Source organism: Grammomys surdaster, unplaced genomic scaffold (assembly GCF_004785775.1).
Source record: "Grammomys surdaster isolate TR1022 unplaced genomic scaffold, NIH_TR_1.0 60, whole genome shotgun sequence".
In the NCBI taxonomy this organism is placed as follows: domain Eukaryota; kingdom Metazoa; phylum Chordata; class Mammalia; order Rodentia; family Muridae; genus Grammomys; species Grammomys surdaster.
In genome coordinates, this window is record NW_021604562.1 from 5946194 (window position 1) to 5969309 (window position 23116).

General features: G+C 37.6%; 1 protein-coding gene across 3 annotated transcripts in view; it reads left to right on the forward strand.

Moving 5' to 3' along the window:
* The window catches only part of Tenm1 (teneurin transmembrane protein 1), a 559933-nt gene that overhangs the window by 386655 nt on the left and 150162 nt on the right, over positions 1 to 23116 (forward strand). For all 3 annotated transcript variants that reach the window (XM_028753445.1, XM_028754767.1, XM_028754112.1), the window contains exon 15: positions 8391 to 8607. In XM_028753445.1, coding sequence (XP_028609278.1) covers positions 8391 to 8607 — 217 coding nt within the window. The remainder of the gene's footprint in view (positions 1 to 8390; positions 8608 to 23116) is intronic.

A 23116-nucleotide genomic window follows, 5' to 3' on the forward strand; every position in this document is an offset into this window, starting at 1 on the left:
GAAAAGAAAAGAAAAGAAAAGAAAAGAAAAGAAAAGAAAAGAAAAGAAAAGAAAAGAAAAGTTTCCAAAAAGAAAGCATGGGCAAAATCAATTAAATAGGCAAAACAAGAAAAAAAAAAAAAGAAAGAGCCCCTTGGGCTGGAGCAGACACAGAGTCGGTCTGCTCCTGTCCTGTGGAGAAACTGAATCCTGAGTCATCCAGGAGCCACTGCACTCAGAGCAGCTGGTAAGAACTCCATCTCACTCCCTAAGCCCCAGAGATACATCTGGGAGCCAGGGACATTCAGGGCACAGCAGCTACCCAAACCCCGCCCCTCTGGAATTCCACTTCCCTTCGGCCCCTGCCTGGTCCCTTGGGCTGGAGCAGACACAGAGTCAGTCTGCTCCTGTCCTGTGGAGAAACTGAACCCTGAGTCATCGAGAAGCCACTACACTCAGAGCAGCTGAAACTGAATCCTGAGTCATCCGGGACCCACTGCACTCAGAGCAGCTGGAGCCACTGCACTCAGAGCAGCTGACACAGAGTTGGTCTGCTCCTGTCCTGTGGAGAAACTGAATCCTGAGTCATCTAGGAGCCACTGCACTCAGAGCAGCTGAAACTGAATCCTGAGTCATCGAGGACCCACTGCACTCAGAGCAGCCGAGGAGCCACTGCACTCAGAGCAGAAGGATTTCCAGATCCAAGAGGTGGCCTGAGTCCCAGGAGTTCTTCCACCCAGGAGATTAGGGGCATAAGACCACAGAGACCTCTGGACTCCGAGGAGCTCTGCAATAAGCAAGATAACTGGAAATACAGATTCCAATCTTACACAGTGAGGGCAGGTACCACTAGAATTACCCAGATGGCGAAAGGCAAGCGCAAGAACATAAGCAACAGAAACCAAAGTTTCTTGGCATCATCAGTGCCCAGTTCTCCCAATATAGCAAGCCCTGAACACCCCATCACACCTGAAAAGCAGGATTCAGAATTAAAATCACTTCTCATGATGATGATAGAGGATTATAAGAAGGAATTAAGTAACTCCCTTAAAGAAATACAGGAGAGTACAAGTAAACAGATAGAAGCCCTTAAAGAGGAATCACAGAAATCCCTTAAAGAAATGCAAGAAAACACAAAGAAGGAATTAAACAAAAACATTCAGGATCTGAAACTGGAAATAGAAACAATAAAGAAAGTTCAAAGGGAGACAACCATGGAGATAGAAAACCTAAGAAAGAGATCAGGAGTCATAGACGCAAGCATCACCAACCAAATACAAGAGATAGAAGAGAGAATCTCAAATGCAGAAGATACGGTGGAAAATATTGACACAGTTGTCAAAGAAAATGAAAAACACAAAAAACTCCTAACTCAAAACATCCAGGAAATCCAGGACACAATGAGAAGACCAAACCTAAGGATAATAGGTATAGATGAGAATGAAGATTCCCAACTTAAAGGGCCAGTAAATATCTTCAACAAAATCATTGAGGAAAATTTCCCTAACCTAAAGAACAAGATGCCCATAAACATACAAGAAGCCTACAGAACACCAAATAGACTAGACCAGAAAAGAAATACCTCCCGTCACATAATAATCAAAACATCAGATGCACAAAACAAAGAAAAAATACTAAAAGCAGTAAGGGAAAAAGGTCAAGTAACATATAAAGGCAGACCTATAAGAATTACACCAGACTTCTCACCAGAGACTATAAAAGCCAGAAGAGACTGGACGGACATCATACAGACCCTAAGAGAACACAATTGCCAGCCCAGATTACTATACCCAGCAAAACTCTCAATCAATATAGATGGTGAAACCAAGATATTCCATGACAAAACCAAATTTGCACAATATCTTCCCACAAACCCAGCACTTCAAAGGATAACTGATGGAAAATGCCAACACAAGGAGGGAAACTACAACCTAGAAAAAGCAAGGAAGTAATCTTCCAACAACCCCAAAAGAAGATAACTATACAAACATAACTTTACCTCTAATAACAAAAATAACAGGAAGCCACAATCATTTTTCCTTAATATCGCTTAACATCAATGGTCTCAATTCCCCAATAAAAAGACACAGACTAGCAGACTGGATACACAAACAAGACCCAGAATTTTGCTGCATACAAGAAACGCACCTCAGTGACAAAGACAGACACTACCTCAGAATAAAAGGGTGGAAAACAATTTTCCAAGCCAATGGTCCCAAGAAACAAGCTGGAGTAGCCATTCTAATATCAAATAAAATTGACTTCCATCCAAAATTAATCAAAAAAGATAAGGAAGGACACTTCATACTCATCAAAGGAAAAATCTACCAAGGTGAACTCTCAATTCTGAACATCTATGCCCCAAATGCAAGGGCACCTACATACATAAAAGAAACTTTACTAAAGCTCAAAACACACATTACACCTCACACAATAATAGTGGGGGATTTCAACACCCTACTCTCAGCAATGGACAGATCATGGAAACAGAAACTAAACAGAGACACTTTGACATTAACAGAAGTTATGAACCGAATGGACCTAACAGACATCTATAGAACATTTCATCCTAAAACAAAAGAATATACCTTTTTCTCAGCACCTCATGGTACCTTCTCCAAAATAGACCATATAATTGGCCACAAAACAAGCCTCTACAGATACAAAAAGATTGAAATAATCCCTTGCATCTTATCAGATCACCACGGAATAAGACTGATCTTTAATAATGACAAAACCAATGGAAAACCCATGTGCACATGGAAACTGAACAACTCTCTACTCAATGATGACTTGCTCAAGGAAGAAATAAAGAAAGAAATTAAAGACTTTTTAGAATTCAATGAAAATGAGGACACATCATACCAAAACTTGTGGGACTCCATGAAGGCAGTGCTAAGGGGAAAACTCATAGCTCTAAGTGCCTACAAAAAGAAACTGGAAAGAGCACACACTAACAAGTTGACTGCACAACTAAAAGCTCTAGAACAAAAAGAAGCAAATACACCCAGGAGGAGTAGAAGGCAGGAAATAATCAAACTCAGGGCTGAAATCAACCAAATAGAAACAGAAAGAACAATACAAAATATCAATAAAACCAGGAGCTGGTTCTTTGAGAAAATCAACAAGATAGATAAACCATTAGCCAGATTAACCAGAGGGCACAGAGACAGTATCCAAATTAATAAAATCAGAACTGAAAAGGGAGACATAACAACAGAAACTGAAGAAATTCAAAAAATCATCAGATCCTACTACAAAGGCCTATACTCAACAAAACTGGAAAACCTGGATGAAATGGACAATTTCCTAGACAGATACCAGGTACCGAAGTTAAACCAGGAGCAGATAAACCATCTAAATAGTCCCATAACCCCTCAGGAAATAGCAGCAGTCATCAAAAGCCTCCCCACTAAAAAAAGCCCAGGACCAGATGGTTTTAGTGCTGAATTCTATCAGACCTTCAAGGAAGACCTAATACCAATTCTCTTCAAACTATTCCACAAAATAGAGACAGAAGGAACACTACCCAATTCGTTCTATGAAGCTACAATTACACTCATACCCAAACCCCACAAGGACCCGACAAAGAAAGAGAACTTCAGACCAATCTCCCTTATGAACATCGATGCAAAAATACTCAATAAAATTCTAGCAAACCGAATCCAAGACCACATCAAAACAATCATCCATCATGATCAAGTAGGTTTTATCCCAGGAATGCAGGGATGGTTCAATATTCGGAAATCCATCAATGTAATCCACTATATAAACAAACTTAAAGAAAAAAAACACATGATTATCTCACTAGATGCTGAGAAAGCATTTGACAAAATTCAATATCCCTTCATGATAAAAGTCTTGGAAAGATCAGGAATTCAAGGCCCCTACCTAAACATAGTAAAAGCCATTTACAGCAAACCAGTAGCCAACATCAAGCTAAATGGAGAGAAACTTGAAGCAATCCCACTAAGATCAGGGACTAGACAAGGCTGCCCACTCTCCCCCTACCTATTCAATATAGTACTGGAAGTCCTAGCCAGAGCAATTAGACGACAAAAAGAAGTCAAAGGGATACAAATAGGAAAGGAAGAAGTCAAAATATCGCTATTTGCAGATGATATGATAGTATACTTAAGTGACCCCCAAACTTCCACCAGAGAACTCCTAAACCTGATAAACAACTTCAGCAAAGTGGCTGGTTATAAAATCAACTCAAACAAATCAGTAGCCTTCCTCTACATGAAAGATAAACAGACTGAAAAAGAAATTAGGGAAATGACACCCTTCACAATAGTTGCAAATAATATAAAATACCTTGGTGTGAATCTAACTAAGCAAGTGAAAGACCTGTATGACAAGAACTTCAAGTCTCTGAAGAAAGAAATGGAAGAAGATCTCAGAAGATGGAAAGATCTCCCATGCTCATGGATTGGCAGGATTAATATAATAAAAATGGCCATCTTGCCAAAAACAATCTACAGATTCAATGCAATCCCCATTAAAATCCCAACTCAATTCTTCACAGAGTTAGAAAAGGAAAATCTCAAATTCATATGGAATAACAAAAAACCCAGGATAGCGAAAACTATTCTCAACAATAAAAGAACTTCGGGAGGAATCACCATCCCTGACCTCAAGCTGTACTACAGAGCAATAGTGATAAAAACTACCTGGTATTGGTACAGAGACAGACAGGAAGATCAATGGAATAGAATTGAAGACCCAGAAATGAACCCACACTCCTATGGTCACTTGATCTTTGACAAAGGAGCTAAAACTGTCCAGTGGAAAAAGGACAGCATTTTCAACAAGTGGTGCTGGTTCAACTGGAAGACAACATGTAGAAGAATGAAAATTGATCCATTATTATCCCCTTGTACAAAGCAAGTCTAAGTGGATAAAGGACCTCCACATAAAACCAGATACACTGAAAGTAATAGAAGAGAAGGTGGGGAAAAGCCTCGAATACTTGGGCACAGGGGAAAAGTTCCTGAACAGAACTCCAATGGCATATGCTCTAAGATCGAGAATTGACAAATGGGACTTCATAAAATTGCAAAGTTTCTGTAAGGCAAAGGACACTGTCAATAGGACAAAACGACAGCCAACAAATTGGGAAAAGATCTTTACCAATCCTACATCTGATAGAGGGCTAATATCCAATATATACAAAGAACTCAAGAAATTAGACTCCAGACAACCAAATTACCCTATTAAAAAATGGGGTATAGAGCTTAACAAAGAATTTTCAACAGAAGAAACTCGAATGGCCGAGAAACACCTAAAGAAATGCTCGGCATCCTTAGTCCTCAGGGAAATGCAAATCAAAACAACCCTGAGATTCCATCTCACACCAGTCAGAATGGCTAAGATTAAAAACTCAGGTGATAGTAGATGCTGGTGAGGGTGTGGAGAAAGAGGAACACTCCTCCATTGTTTGTGGGACTGCAACATGCTGCAACCACTTTGGAAATCAGTCTGGCGGTTCCTCAGAAAATTGGACATAGCATTACCTGAGGATCCAGCTATACTACTCCTAGGCATATACCCAGAAGATGCTCGAACATATAATAAGGACATATGCTCAACTATGTTCATAGCAGCCTTATTTATAATAGCCAGGAGCTGGAAAGAACCCAGATGTCCTTCAACTGAGGAATGGATTAAAAAAATGTGGTATATTTACACAATGGAGTATTACTCAGCTATTAAAAACAATGAATTCAAGAGGTTCCTAGGTAAATGGATGGAACTAGAAATTATCATCCTGAGTGAGGTAAGCCAATCACAAAAGAACACACATGGTATTCACTCACTGATTATTGGATATTAGCCCAGAACCTTGAAATGCCCAAGATGCAACTCACAGGCCACATGAAGTCCATAAAGAAGGAAGACCAAGTGGGGGTGATTCGGTCCTTCTTAGAAGGAGCAACAAAATACTCAAGGGAGCAAATATGGAGACAAAGCGAGGGACAAAAACTGAAGGAGGGGCCGTCTGAAGACCTTTCCACCTGAGTATCCATCCCATGTGCAGTCACCAAAGGTAGATGCTGATGTGGAAGACAGGAAGTGCATGCTGATAAGAGCCTGATATGGATGTCTCCTCAGAGGTCTTCAAGAGTCTGACATATTCAGAGGCAGATGCTCACAACTAGCCATTGAACTGATCATGGGTTTCTCAATAGAGGAGTTAGAGTGAAGACTGAAGGAGCTGAAAGGATTTGCAGCACCATGAGGAGAACAATAATACCAACCAACCACAGCTCCCAGGGTCTAAACCACCAGCCTGGGAGCACTTAGGGGGGGGATCCAGGGCTTCAACTGAATATGTAAGAGTGGAGGGCCCTGCTGGGCATAGGTGGAAGAAGAGAACCTTGACCTCATGAAGGCTAGATGCCCCAGGGGGTGGGAATTTTGAGGGTGTGGAGGTGGGAGTGGGGGGGAGTAGATAGAGGTTACATCCACAGAGAAGGAGGAGGAGGGGTGAGGGGATTGGGGGTTCCGGGGTGGGTGGGGGATGGGGTAAGGGGACAACATAGGAAATGTAAATAAAACATCCAATAAAAAAAAAGAAAGAAAGAAAACTTCATTTTAAAACAAAGTACTGTCTGTGGTATAGGGAATTTGAAAAGACCACCTGTAGGGAAAATGTCTTCTGAGGTGCCCTAAGGCTACTCTTCCAAAAGCCTCCTCTTTCTCTTTGCTCACTTTCATTGCCCCCAGCTATGATACATTCTCCTGTAGCTCAAGTGGAGCAGCCAAGTGAGGGAGGGGGAGCAAGCCAATTTGCTGCAGGAAACTAGGACCTCTTTTATCATCAGCCTGAAGCAGCCACTGATGCCCCGAACCTCTCTATTCCACTGCAAGCTAAGATTAGCATCTTTATGTTTACCCTTGTTAAACAATTGAATTAGAGCCACTTACCTGTTCTAAGGATCTTGGAAAGACTTTAAATTTTTTGCTTATTGGATGTGGAATGAAGTGTCCATATGCTCAGTTAATCACTCCAACCACTTCTTTTTCTTTGCATAGAACTCTCTTAAGGCTCTTCTCACACTTCACTGGTACAAGAGTCAGCTGTTTAAACACCTATTTTATCCTTCGAAGTCCTGAGTTTCTAGGAGAAAGGGGGGTTGTTTTCTTTCATTACTTCACCAAGCAACTAGCCAAGCATTTTGTACCTATGACATTCTAAATAGCCATTCCTCCCTTCTGTAGTTCTTGTGTCCTGTATATTTTCTCTTCCAAAGTGTGAATCTTTTATGTGATCCTTTTTCCTTCATACTATTAATTCTGAGATTCGCCAGAGAAAAACCAACTCCACCATTTCATGCCAAATTTAACACAAGCTTTATTAAATATTAAATACTGACTAAGAGATGGACTTCAGTCAGGAACATTCCCTGGAATTTCCCGGCTAAAATGGCCCCAAGATATATTTTGCAGGGTTTAGAAGGACACATAAAGGATGCCATACTTTCCTATGAGCCTTTGTTATTTTCCAAGAACCACCACTCCCAGCATTTCAGGAAGTTGTCTGGTCCTTGGGCAAGTGTGGCTTACAGGTTAATATTGTGCATTCCAATCAATACAACAGTGGATTCAGAAGTCCAATGCAAATGATGAGGGCTCCCCAAAAAGGAAAGAAAGTGACTGTGTTAATAGATACTAGGTTTGGCAATAATTGCATAAACTATCATTGCTTGTATAAATTCCTAAAGTAAAATGAATAAATGATCAGCTGCTTTAGTATACTTGAGAATCACCCATATTAAGCATGTTCAATCTTAGGACAAGGAAAAATTCTGATTCAGTAGGTAGAATTCAAGTTTTTAGATATTTAGTAAAGTTCCATAGGCAATTGGCAGCACATTTGAATCCTATATACGTTTTCAACATGAAAATCTCAACCTCTATGCTGAGAATTATCAGTAGAAAACCATATTAAGACAATTTTTTTAAGTGAAAATGAAATCAGGTTGTCAAGTATTGGTTAACTGTAAATTCACAGTAGATGGTCGAGGAGTAAGAATTTTTTAAAGGAACAAAAAAAAAGTAGTTACAATTCTGATGAGTGGCTCATCGAAGATAGAAAGATATAACATATACCAAATAGAGTACTTTAACTGAAAGCTACATTTTAGTTACATAAACTATAGTCTCTAGTTAACAAATATTAGAGAATTCCGAACAGGAAGATTTAGGAACAAAGTAGCTTGAAATTCTCTGAGATACTCTATAAACTCAATAAGTAACAATTCCTGAGAAACGTACAGTTATAACAGGCTCGAGTCTCAAAACTATAACTTTGCATTCACATTTACTATCTTTCTCCATTTTGCATACTTTTGACTATATTGTTTTCTTGACGATAAATATCACTATTGATTTGTTCTGTTTTACAGATGGTTTGACAGACTGTGTGGACCCAGATTGTTGTCAACAAAGCAACTGTTATGTAAGCCCACTCTGTCAAGGCTCACCAGATCCTCTTGACCTCATCCAACAAAGCCAGCCTCTCTTCTCTCAGCACACTTCAAGACTCTTCTATGATCGAATCAAATTTCTTATTGGCAAGGATAGTACTCATGTCGTTCCTCAAGAGATCTCATTTGACAGCAGGTATATAGAAATTTATTTTGTCCTTACTAAAAGTGCTCATGATTTTCCGTCAGAGTAAAAGAAAATTGCCTTCTAAAGATCAAGTGGTTTCTCATTCCTTTCAACAGTATTGCTATCTTTCTTATGTCTTCTCTTGAATGCCTGCACTGTTTGTTACCAATTTGTTTCTAAAGGCCATATTGGTCAGATTCTATATCATAAAGTTATAGGTGATGTCTATATATGTATGGAAATTGTTATTTAATGACAAATGGAAGTAAATTTGCAAACTTAATCTTTAACTTCTGAATTATTATTTGAACAAAAAAAACCCCTTAAATTTCAATAGCTAAATTTTAGATTCTATTTCATGATCAAAAGTGTTTCCAGGTCAAAGGGTTGAGGAACTTGGTATCTTAATGGGAAATTCAAGATAAGAAATGATTGTTTTCTCAGAATGCTCAAATGCCAGAATTATCTCTAAAGATCTGGCAACAAACACATTTAAATCACTTCATTTATATAAAGTATAATAACAAGAATTTGCTCATTGGTATTCAACCCATTCACTTTCATCAATGACACACTTTAATAATTAGCACAAGATGTAGTTAAGTCTAGTTATAAAAGATTTCAAAAATGTCCTTCTTGGAGCTGGAGAGATGGTTCAGTGATTAACAGTGCTTGCTACTCTTTCAGAGGACCCAAGTTCAGCTCTCAGAACCCACGTGGTGTCTCCCAATGGCCTATACCTCTGATCCTAGGATATCCAATGCTTTTTTCTCACCTCTGCAGGCTCCTGCACATAAATTGTGCACAATCATATAGTCAGGCACACACTACATATATATGTCAAAATCCCTCCTTGATTTGTTCTATAAATTGCTGCTTCCCTATTTTTATAGACTCTTGCAAATAAAAAATCTTTAACAACAAAAATGATTTGTCTAAGATCCTCTATTAATGTCCTATTCCCAGCAGATGGATTATTTCAAGAGCTTGATACCAGTGACAATGTAAGAAAATTACAATTCAATGTTAGCAAGTATCAAGTAGAGGGGGGGATAAGGTGTACATGAAGACGCCACTCCCCTTCTCTTCAGTTGAATGCTAGAACTCTCATTGAAGCAAAAAAAAACTAAAAACCTTTTGTCCTTATTTTATTACTGTGTCGTTCTTACCTTTTGGGCTGCCAATAGAACCTAAAACCAATGCCAACATGTCACAAGAAAGAGTTGTTCTTCTAGGGACTATACACAATATTTGCCTTCCATCAAGAGATTCAGTAATCCCCACTTCAAAACTTTTTCTCAGTTTAATAATCCCTTCGGTCCATCTTTCAGATGGATATAATCAATATAATTATTTAAATAGTGGAGACTTAATTTTGGAACACAAAGGAACAAAAAGAATTGAGGGCAGTCATTATTCCCATTCTCCTACTCAAGGTAAAGGGTAAGTCAACTCTATAGCTTTTTTCATACTTGGGGAGAAATCAGGCCAAAAATAGGGGTCAGGTGCTGAGAGAAATAATAACCTTCGTGACTTGAGATGTGTTGAATAACATGTTGAATTCAGTAAGGGGAGAAAGTCAGGACCTAAGGGAGACAGCAGACAAGTCATTTTGACCCAGAACAGGGCATTTGAGCAATAAACTTAGAAAAGGTAAGACAAACTTAAACCCCTGCAGTTCAGCTTCACGCTTCAGCAGTGCTTGCTAGGCACTCACACAGCGAACAAAACTATTACTTTGGGTGGTTAATGCCCTTCTCCTCCTCCTGGTTTGATTGAGTTCTCACATTCTTTTCTAAAATGCTCCAAGTTATCATTTGGCTCTGCAAGTCACATTTAAATTCAGAATTATGGGTCTCCATCCAATGGTCTCTGCTATTGGAGTCCTTGCTGTCAGAAAGATGTGAGCCTTCTCCAAACTTGTGTACCTGAACACAAGCAATCCAACTGTGTTGTCTCGAAAAAAAAGCATTCACTCTTTCTTGCTTTATCATTGGACAAAATAATTTCATTTTTAATCACATGTATAAATGATAATTACAATCTCTCTGGTACATTCATATGATATTTTTTTAGTTTGCAAATGACTCAAGAACATGCAATTTAATTTTATTTTCACAGTATCTCTGTGAAATGTGGCGATTGTTTTTGGTATATTTTGTATATGTAGAAACTGAGATACTAAGAGACTAAATCACACAGCAAGGTTGGATTATAGCATCTCCTATAACCTTTCCATTACACTACAGCTGCCCCATTTCTGCTTGTCCTTAAACTTATCTGGTGACATGAACCAAATTTATCTTGGATAAATGGCATCTAGGTCAACATAAGGAACTTTGAAACCAAGCAGTTTTTAAAATCAGCTTCAGCTGAGTTTATATTTCAATAGCATGAGTTACAAAATTTTAATCAGGGCTAATGAAGTACTTCTTTGGAGATGAGCATTATGAAATGGACATTTTGTTCCATGGCAAGCCTTATTGTGTATCTATTGTGAATCTGACGTCTGCTATCTTGGATCTGTGTCATTTCATTCTCATTAACTTGTTCACAGTATGGTTTGTTAAAAGTTTCAATTTTCAAATGAAATTGGCATGTTATATAAGTGACTTCAATGAAATCATAAAGAAGTCAGAACCTGGATTTGAACCCAGGCACACTAGCACTGAATTCCTGAATTTTAAATTGCTGAACTGAGCCATGGTGGTTTTACTTAGAAAACTGGAGCATGTAACTCTAAAATAACTCATGGTTCTTACACAACCCTGACTGTAGACTAGGTTCCCTCAGATAAATCTAAAACACTTACATGCTGTAATCAGCCAGAGCAGACTTGTTTTTTATTCTTTTGCTTTTGTCACATAACTGAGAGACAGTTGAGTAGACAGGTAAGAACACCATGAACCACTCAACTGACTTGCTGCTGCATATTGTGCCAGTCAGTCTACAGACAGCAGTTACATAGCTATGTAAGTGTAGCAAGGACACATACAAATAATTGTTCACTCTTGTGCATTGCAAGGAGAGTAGTTTTTGCTGTACTGTCTGCACTGTCATATAAAAGCGTGTGAGATATATACCTTCCATACCTTCTATGATGGTGTAATGTCTGTGAAGATACAAGTTGCCCACAGAGAAGTGTCTAGGAAACTAAACTCACGCTCCCTTATTTTCCTAAATACAACTGACCCTGTAGCTCAGATTTCTTTCTTTTCTTCAATCTATTCCAAACATGTCTACAAAGTAAACCACATAGTCTACGTGCCCTGTATTACTTATTACTTTTTAATAATGTAAATAGGTGAACAGAAGCATTATTGATCTTCAGTGTCTAAGCATTTAATCACTATTAATAATGTAGAAGGTTTTTATAAATATGTAAAAACAAGAGTACATTAAACTAAATGACAGCAGTAATTTGCAAAGCCAGACATTTCGCTCGCCATCACTAATGGAGAAGTGCATTTAAAAACAACATAGTACCAGGGTTCGTGTAACCACTGACAGTAGGGTTAGCCAACTCATTTATCTATTTAGTAACTGAGAAGTTGATGCCTCACATCACTTCGTCAAGTGTCTCTATCAGATGTTGTTCAGAATTATGCCACAGATGTATTTTGTTTAGCCTGACATTTATGAAGCGAGAGACTAAATGTAAAAAAATTGGAATATAAAATGCTTCTAGAAAATTCACAAAGCTCAACACTGCCAGGCACCCAGTCACAGCATAGGTGGTCTGGAGCTGAGGGACAGTGATTCCTCTGGATGGGAAAAGCAATGCCTGGCTAGTGCACTACTATCTCCCTTACACCTGGGTCACTTCCCACTTTTATGATGATATGTTTCCATTTTTGACATTTGAGTTTTTCACCTCTGATCTGTGGAAATTATGTGGTTTCCCTTGGAAAGATTTTAAGACTATATGACTAGGTCTGATCTCTCTCTCCAATTGCCTTTATATATTGATTATTGTTTTACTTAATTTCTGGACTTTTATATTAGATTAAAAATAGAGAAAAGATAAATAAGAGATAGAAATCATATTAACAGGAGAAACAATATTTTCAATCCTTTGTTCATTGAGTGCCTATGTATACTTTATGGCTAAACTAGTATATAATTTTCCTCAAATATTAAGCTAATAAACTCCTATGGGGGGTATCTTATAAAAAACCAACAAACATAATATCAGATAACTCAGGTCTCACCAAAGTAAAAAAAGCTCTACTTTAATGATCATTATATTCATCACCTTGCACAATTTTCAAGTATAGTTTAAAATCTGAAATTTTGGCCCAGAAACCAATGTTTCATCTCTGACACCCGTGTAAAAATCCAGATTGGATCATTTGCATCTGTAATTCTAGCACTTTTAATGCCAGAAGTTGTCCACACAAGACAGCAGCAGACACTAGAAAGACCCTCCCTTGAAACACAGTAGAGAGAAGCAACTCCCAAAATGTTGTTCTCTGATACATATGCTGTGGCAAACACTCCTACCTACCTACCTACCTATCTACACAATCTACACAAACACAGAGGGGGGGGAGGGAGAGAGAGAGAGAGAGAGAGAGAAAGACAGAGTGAGAGAGAAGGAGGTAAGGAAGGAGGGAGGGAGGATAAATATATAAAACTTTTAAAAATAAAGGTATAACTGTTATTGCAATGCTCCTGCATGGAATTGCAGAAGCCTCTTGGAATTTAGGACTGGGACCAAATTTAATACAACACTACGTACATAGTATTGGTCATGAACTACAATAAAAATAAAGTTAAATAAAATAGTAGGGTTTTTTCCTAGTTCTTTTTTATAGAGTTGCTGCACTGTAGTTTCTTTTTTCTTTTTTTTTCTTTTTTTTTTTGGTTCCCACTTGTATATTGTTGTATATTGTCTTGCGTATTGGGTTGTATATTGTTATCTCTGAATTATCACATTCCTTAATTATGTTCTACAAGGACAAGCACCAAGTCAGAGTTACTTTCTCCAGGTTTTGAATATCTATTTCGATCTGGCAAACTACTTCTAGTAAATGGATTAAAATACTTTTTTTTATTATTTCATGTGTCTAAGGGTTAGAAATTCAGATATGATAGGACCAAGACGGTTTTTCTCTGCTCCATTATGTATGGGGCCTCAGCTAGAATGCATCAAATAAATAGTGGCTCAAAGATTAGTAAAATCGCTGAGAATCTTTTCAGCTCCTCTCTTAACTATTGCAGTCTTCTGCTAGCATGGTAAGTAACCAGTTTTGAATTTATTAGAGGTCTTATATTGTTTCTATTTAGTCCAAGAGACTGAAATGGAAGTTGCCAGTCACTTAAGAAATGGGCATAGAAATTTTCCAAATGTCATTTGTGTTATATGCTACTATGTAAAGCCATCAAAAACCTTACCCAGATTCAAAAGGAGGGGCATGGGTCCCATTTCTTGATGAGACAAATATTAAAGAATATTTGACTATTTTTTTTATCTACCATCCCACTATATTTGTAGGCCCTGACATACTGCCTTACAGAAAGCAAGTTCAAAATTGAAGCAAGTTCAAAATGAGTTGAGTGGCTTCTTTCCTTTTGAAACAAAATCTCACATAGCCAGGAATGCCTCAAACCCCAAATGCCTTCACCTCTACCTCATGATTTCTGGGTTTATATACATGTACCACTTTACCTGGCCTTGATGCTGTACTCTTGAAGTACAGGTGTTCCTTTTGCATTTACCAATGAAATCAGCCAATATTGGTTGCATAGAACGCACAGATATTATTAGATACTTAAGTAAAACATCTTTTAAATGTAAAACCAGCCTAGAGGTAAGATTTCCAACTCTCCAAACACCACAGAAACAAAACTCATAAAAGATGAAGTGATTACGTAGCAGTACCAAAGTGATCGCTCATTTTTATCTTATACTGTCTTCCACCACTGTCACAGCCTGCCGATAATTGAGATCATTCATAACCCCATCAAATTCTACATCAAAAATTCTTTCTATCTTCAATGGGCTAGATAATCAAGATTTAGTACCAAGAAAAACAAAGCTAGAAATAAGCAGCAACATTAAAATTAGGAATACTGCTGTTAACTGACTCAGTTGGGCATGCATCATTTTTGACACACTAAAAAACAGAAGAATTAACATCCTGGAACTACCTGAAACAGAGAATTTAACTTCCTAGAACTACTTGAAACAGAGAATTCTTGGCAAACTCTTCTTACCAAGCTATCTTCCTCTTTTTCTACATCCCATTCAATAATAAAACCTGGATTCTTGTCCCTGACTATTCATGATACCTGGTAATAGCCATAATTATTTACCATAGCTTGTTTAATAAAACATGGTATTCTGCAATTGGCTGAACTGAAGATGTACACCATTTGAAATTCTATTAATGGCTAAACAAGTTACTGACTGAAGGCTGAGGTTAAAGGAAGGTTGGGGGAAAATGAACATTGTTAGAGACATGGCCAAGTGTGAAAGGAGAGTGAAAGCTAGCAATAAACCCCACTTGGCGTATATTCCTTATTTTTAAGCATATATTTAATGAAAGTATTTCCAGAATAACTTATGAGTAACTTATGACTTCATTCATCTTGAGAAGGAGATAGCAATGATATCATATTCCTCTGACATTCTTAATACAATACAATGTCTTGATATTGATTCATTTTTAAGACTGGCAAAGGTTTCTATTCACTCATATCTTCCAGAAATATTTCTTGAGAAACTATTCTGCATCAAGGATTGTATAGATGGATATAAACACAAAAACACAGTCTTCTCAAAGAGTTTATATCCTAGAGGCAGAAATAGTCAACTATCCAGATTTAATTATTACACATTATATATATGAAACATGTATAATTATCATGTTTTAACCCATAAATATATAAAAATACTATGTTCCACTTAAAAATAAGAAATGGTGAGCTGGGATGATATGTTAGTGATAGAGTACCTTACTAGCATGTTTGAATACCCAGATTTGATACTTACCTCTGAAAAAAGCATCAAATAAATACATGTTTACTTAAAATAATTATGTTTTGCAAAAAATTTGGTCTTTCTGAAATATTAAGTTTTGAAAGGAACCTATTCTTCAACTCAGTATTCTCAAGTTCTAATTATTTCATGGTGCAGACATATAACCTAGTTTGATATAAAGAGGTATCCTCACAAATACAACAAAGTCATTAAGCTGTTTCAGAAATGAAATTAACCCACATATTTCCAGCAAGAACCCAGAGATGGGACTAATTGGTTCTGCTGACCACAAAGAGCTCCTAAAATTGACACACACAAGAGATTATTGATGATTTGCAGAAAAAAAATACAAAGAGTATTTAGACAGGCAAAGGTTTACCTATAATCAAGCAGTTTCATCCTTTGGTATTTGGGGCCCTAAATTTTACTACAACTTAAAAGTTTTTGTACTAAGCAAATGAATTTGAAGGAAAAAAATCAATCATGAAAAAATTCCCATCTCCTATCGTAAAAAAAATCCTACTAACTACACTTTGGAGTCATTTTATCATGATAGATCCTACAGTTTCTTTCAAGGTAACCCGAATTTCAGAGGATTGATAGCCATTTCAGTTGAGATTTATGAACATTACAACATTTACTTGGTTCATTTGTTCATTCGGTGATAGACACTCTCCTAGGCTCTAGGCTATAGGGGACAATATCTCTTCAGCATAGCAAGGAACACAGACTATAATGAAAAAGAGAAATGTGAGGAAGGGAGAAGTACTGTCAAGTGAGATTTAAGAAAAAAAAGTCAGGAGCTGAGAATGATCATTTTTGACAGAGTGGTCCAGAGAAGCCTCCCTAAGGAGATAACACTAGATCAGAGCCCTCGTAGCTTTCATCGGTATGCCAGATGATTTGGACGTGAATATTTCTTACCACCTGGACCCTTATACAATAGATTTTCACACACTGAGCCTGCTATTGACTTTTAGGTGCTATTGAATTAAGATTCTCTGACAATGTGTGCAACGAGAAGGTAAAACAAAACTATCTCAAGGAATTGCTACCTAGCAGTTACTATATATACATATGCATATACATATACCTATATATATACACATATATTAGGTTCTACTGATAAATGCTAATGGGCTCTGCCCTCCAATAGTACAGTGAAAAAATCTAAATATCTCAGAAAAACTGAATAAGCCTTACAAAAAGAAAATAAGTTGTAGCCCTAGACTATTTAATCATGAAAGCGGGAAAACTTTAGCCAGTCTTCATTGATTACTTGAACCCAAAGGAATCCAATATGTAGAAAACATTTGCTGGTTTAGAATTATAAAAAAAGGAAAATATAAAAAAGCCAGTAGTTTGTGAGTTTTTGTTTTTAATAAAAACACAATGTGATTATGGTATTCAATTACCCATAGAATTGACATCCAGTTTTAAGATTTCATAAGTAACTCCCAGTATGTCCATAATATATTTATTTGTTATTTTGCTGAAGTACAAATTTGAATCCATATGCTTTCTGTTTAACTTTTTAATGAATCTACTTGTGATAGAACTCTATTTGTTAATTGCAGGTTTTTAAATATTTTTAATCTATGAACATGAAAAGCATCCAGCCAGGTATGCAACTGGGAATTGATAAACACACAAGATAACAAATGTTAAATAAAATTGAGGAGACTAAGAACATGAGGTATCAACATCCTCAAATTTAACATCTGTTCACCTTCCTATCTTTCAAAAGGCCACTGCCTATGACCTTCACCCGTCTGGGAAAGATCTCCACATATGTTTCTGCTAGGGTGTGGTTCATTGTAATTCTCTCTTTCAGGCTTCATTTTCCTAAGCAGCCTCTTTATCTCCTTTGCAGTTGTCCTAAATGGGATGTCAGGTTGTTGATGGCTGCTAATAAAGCACTTTCATCTCCTTGGTGTAGAAGGTGTTACACATGTGAAGGCAGGATCTCCAGATTTTTAAAAAAAAAGAAGCACATGTTCAAGCCACATTTAAGAAATTCCGAAGTGCTGAAGGCTCCCGGATTTGTAGTGCTGACTAGTTACTAAAATCAGCAGTCAACACCTAAATGTATCGAAAAAGGGGGGAAAGTGTGACTTTCAGTTCTTTGCAAGTTCTCTTGGACAAAGACAAATGAAAAGAAATCAGAACAGAAATTTTCTAAATGGTATTTAACTGATTGTTATGAAAATCTAAAACGAAAGCGTTCTGAGATACTCGAAATTTTTAATTAGGAATATCAGCAACTCTACAACTCATCTGAGCACAAAAATATATTTTTTCTTATATTTCATCTGGTTGATTAAAATCCAAAGGCTCAAATCTTTATTGCTATGTCTGAGTCAAACTATGTGCTTTTTGCTCACTCTCTAGCTAATCCAATAATGCCATTTTGTCCCTAGAGAGGGTAGTCAATGAAAGGATATTCTGGAGCTGGGTAGGTAAGATGGATAAGCAGTTAAAGTCTGAACCCCGGGATAGTGAAATTGCACAGTGATATTCTTAAGTTCTCTCATACTTCTATACACATCATGCCATTTTCCCTCTCACCACCTCATCCTACACACACACATGATAAACACATATAATTTATTTATTTATTTATTCTTCTCTCGTAAAATACATCTGACCACAGTTTCCCCTCCTTCATCTCCTCCCAGCTCCCCACCCACCTCCCCTGGTCCATAGATCCATTCCTCTTCCATTTTTCTTCAGGGATATCAGCTGAACGTGGCATAACAATTTACAATAAGACTAGATACAAACTATCATATAAAGGCTGGAAGAAGCAACACAGTAGGAGGACAAGGGTCCCAAGAGCAAGCAAAAAGAGTCAGAAACTCTGTCCACTCCCCACAGGAGAAAACGTAATTTAAATTTTTTAAAGAAAAATATTCTGTAGCTAATTTCCACTACAATGCACCACACATGGAAAGTGGTCAGCAGTTGGTTCATTTGCACAGGTAATGATTCCCTGAGGATTGTACCACTTGTATAGGTGAGCACTTTCATTCCAAGCCCCATTATTTACACCTTGACTTAGCTAGGCTCTTTTGAATCCAAGACAAGATATTACCACCATTTTATCACTGTCTATTCTTTATAGAACAAGCGATTTGGGTTTCTTGGTTGTTTTGTTTTGTTTTGTTTTGTTTTGTTTTGTTTTGTTTTGTTTTGTTTTGTTTTGTTTTAGTTCTGGCCTCAAACTCACAGAGATTAACCTGCCTCTGCCACCAAAGGGCTGGGATTAAGAGAAGCACCACTAAAGCCCATGAGCTCCTTTATTTCATGATAACGTTAAGAGTCTAAATTTCTCAAGACTACATTGATGTTGCATGAAATGAGGTGAAGAAAATGCCTGACATAGCAAGTGCTTAGTGTCTTATTTATATAAAATGCATATTTAGTGATTATCAGACCATATGAGCAAATAATTTGAAAAACTCCTGCTCAGAGAATTATCATTTTCCTGCATAGTACTCTTGTTCTAAATTCTCTGTGAGATACTTTGGAGGAAGACTGGGCAGAAGTGTGATTGCCATTTTACAAAATTACTAAATGAAGTCAAGAATAATTCTGTTTCTTGAGAAGTTTTGCAGTGGCAATTACTAAGGAGCCAGAGTAAGAGCCTGGCAGTACCTATAGCGAGGACATGCTTTCCTTGGAACAGGAAAAGAATCCATGCCGTGGAGACAATCAGCAAGAAGGGCCTGACCTATATTTAATAACTATCCATTATGTGAAAGGCAGGTCCACAGAGAACGACAGGAGAGGTTAATGAGGTTAACAAAACCTCATAGGACTGATTACAAAGACAGAGCATGTGAGTAATGTTTTGAATAAGCAAAATGCAAACAAACAAAAAATATATAAAATAAGCACACTTCAGACCATTCAAGATTTGCTGCAAGGGCTTAAAGGACAAATATTTCAGGATTCAAATTCTAGACGAAAATAATCATGTGTCTAAATGGAGCAAACTGGCACTCACACAGTACTGAAAATGTAACTGCATCGTCAGTTTTCTTATTGCTTCAAAACACTTGATCTTTTTTCCATTACTTTGGGGATCTCAGGCATCCAAAGCAAGCCTACTTTTGACAAGCAATTACCAGGGCAGATGGGAAAATAGCCACCCTACCTCAGGGTGAGTGCCCCCATTTTGTTTTACTTGAAACATCACTAGCCATGAGGAAAATAATTCTGCTTAAAAAGCTATCTGCATTTTCAATAGCACCACCTTTCCCATAGCCTTGGAATGTTGATGTGTAACACTTCCAGCTGCTTTTAATGTTACCCACTTGGTAAGGATTATTTATTTGGGCTAGTGACCAACAGAGTAGGACTAAATCATTTTGCTCTATTTAAGCAAAAACTAATGAAATTTTATTGGGCTCTTCTATGAACATGCAGTGCAGTCACAATTTTTGAACATGAGTGTAGGTTTATGCTATAGCATTAAGTGATTTTTGTGGTGCCATATTGACCTAGATAACATACCAAAAACATCATGTATTCTGTTGAAACACTCTTCTCACTAAAAAAAAATGTATATTAAAAGCCTCAAATGTGTTTAAATTAGGAAATATCAAACAGTAATCACATGATAATGTATAAATGAATAATAGGCTTAATGTGCATAAATTAAGCATTTGAGACGATCTATTCATTCATTTTGCCCAATGGCATAGACATTGTTTAATTCCCTGAAGCAGTCAATTATCAAACAAAACCCTCATGATGAGGATGTTGGCTTCTAACAAACGAACTGTAAGGCATCTGTCACATAGGATCTTCAAAGTAGTCTCTGAAACCCTTGAAGCAGTGCCATGAGGATACGGCACAAGAACCTTACAACTTCAGATTTAAAAGAAGAAGAAGAAAGAAAATATTTAAGCTGAAATTATATTAATTGTTTCTGAGCATGTGCTGTATATACCCAGAACGAAGAAGAACAGAGACGGGGGAGGGGGGAACCACATAGTTCTGGGGCCATGTGTGGCTCTCTGATAGGAAACAGCAAACAATCTATAACTGCCATTCCAGGCAGGCTATGACAAGTACAAGAGCATGAGTCTGAGCTCTGTATAATGAGAACAATAGGAGAGGAGACAGTGACACTTATCTGGAACAGATAAATCGGGTTAAAACATTTCTGTTTGAAAAATCTGTGGTTTTGAAGGGACCCTACAGTTCATGCGATAGTTAGCCTATCATTTTGTAGTGACAATTTCAACATGACTTGCCAAATGCAATTGTTACAAACCTTTTTCCGGGAGCTTTTACAGAAGAGTTAAAACTCAAGGATTTTATAAGAGTAATATTTTGAATTGTTTGTTTATTTTCCTTCCATTTTATGGTTTATGCTTCCTGTCTCCTTCCCCAGGAACACATACAGCTTAATTGGCTGATTAGGTAATAGTCTTGCTTTCCCAAAACTTTGGCCTTTACGGGATCAGCAGCACTAGGGAACTTGTTAGATCTGTAAACTCTCAGGCCCCACATCAGATCTGCCAAATCAGAAAGTCTGTGGAAATGCCCACAGAAGTTCAATCTTTTCTTCAACAAGCCCTCTAGGGGATTAAGGTATACCTGTACCTTACCAAGTTTGAAAGTCACTGACCTGTAGGCGAGAGATCTTACCACAGAGGCATTAGGACTGATATCTCAGCTTAAAATTCCACCCCAAAGACCTTTCTATTTGCTATGGGATAGCAGTGACTAATGGAAACATCATGAAGTGTTTCATGCAACCACTCACAGGTATTTATATTCCAATAAGGCCCCAGAAGCAGTGTTTTACCCTGAATGACACAGTTTCCAACAGCAGGATTTATGCTATGATTATAAGATGTCATAAGAATACTCAAAGTATAGCTCATTATGCAGTCTATTTTTGCTCCCTTGAAGACTTAAACAAACTGACAATCAATTCAGGAATTTACAGGGCAAAATTCAAACACTAGTGAGCAAAGGAGTCATGTGGCCTCTCCTAGCCCAGGCCATCTCAATGACTATTTCTTGTACAGAGTGTTCAGCCTGTAGAAAGGACTTCCGTTCTTCTGTTCCTGTGGGAAAAGTTGCCTAACCTGTCTACCTGCTGCTTCCTCCCCAGCTGGAGAGGTCCTTGATTCTGAATGTTACCCTTCAAGGATTGCTGATGCTCATGTTAGCAACAAAAGCAAATAGCTGTAACTTCTCTGGCCCTAAACCTCATTTTCCTTGTGAAAGATTTTAATCAAAAATACAATGCAGTAAATTACATCTTCTTTCGACAATTTAGTTTTTGTCCTTGTTTTCCAAACCAACTTCTGTACTTGAGGTTAATGTTGTTGCCAGAGGTGTTGAATGACTATTGAAAATTTGACAGAGAAGACAAAAGACAATAAATAAGGACAAGGGAGAATGGAGCCAAGGGTTGATTGAAAGCTAGAGATAATTTGACTGTGCCATGAAAATAGCAAATACAAAATGAATTAGACCTTTTGCATCAGAGCTGTCTAACAAGCAGCTTGTTAGTTAAATAAAGCTCTCAGTATATTTTACCCTGTTCTTCAAATCTAACTCCAAACACTTAGAAGATTCAACACTGAGTTAAAGTGAAAAAGCAAGTCCCTTAGGGTTGCTGCTTTAGCATAGTGACAGCAGGTAGACAGCTTGGCAGCCAGGCTGTATCCTCCAGAGAATAGGAAAAGAAACAATGTGAGGCATGATCTTCCCCACAGGTGTTCCTAAAGTTACATCGGACATGCCTTCTAAGTTCAACTTACCTTGTTCTAAACAAGTACAGCAGGAAGAGGATCTTGTTGGTAAAGATTTAAGGAAGTGCGGAATCCCATCCATGTCTCAAAATCAAAGGAAAGCCCCCAGCAAAGATCCAAAGCATGACGTTTCTAGCTTTAAGAGTACACAAGCATAAACACAAAACACATGCATACACACACAAACACACAACACCACACACACACACACACACACACACAATTAAGTTGGGCTGATACTTTCTGATGACGAGCCAGCATACATACAATCCAGACAGTATCTTCTATCATCTGGCTTAACTACTGAAGATTTCTCTACAGTACTGAATGGATAAGGTTTCAGAAATAAAGATGCATTCTTAAGGAACCAGGACTTGGGGCTAAGGTAATTTCAGTTTTTGGTTTTTTTTTTTTCATTCTGTTTTCTTGTAGTACTGGGTATTGAGCCCAGAGCCTTGAACAAGCTACATGGTGGTGTACCACTGATGTATATCCTTGTCTCATTTAGTATTTTTTTCATTTTGGTATAAGACCTCATTGTATTGTCAGGCTGGCCTTAAACTCAATGTGTAGCCCAGACAGGTCTTGTATTTTGTGATCATTCCACCTCAGTCTCCCGAGTAGTTGGGATTACACGCCTCTGTCAATAGGCTGAGCCTGAAGAGAAGTTTAACATGACAAACTTAACATGCTAAGGGCAGGTCAGGTGGTTCTGTCTACATTCAATCCAATTGGAGAAACCTGAGTACTCTGT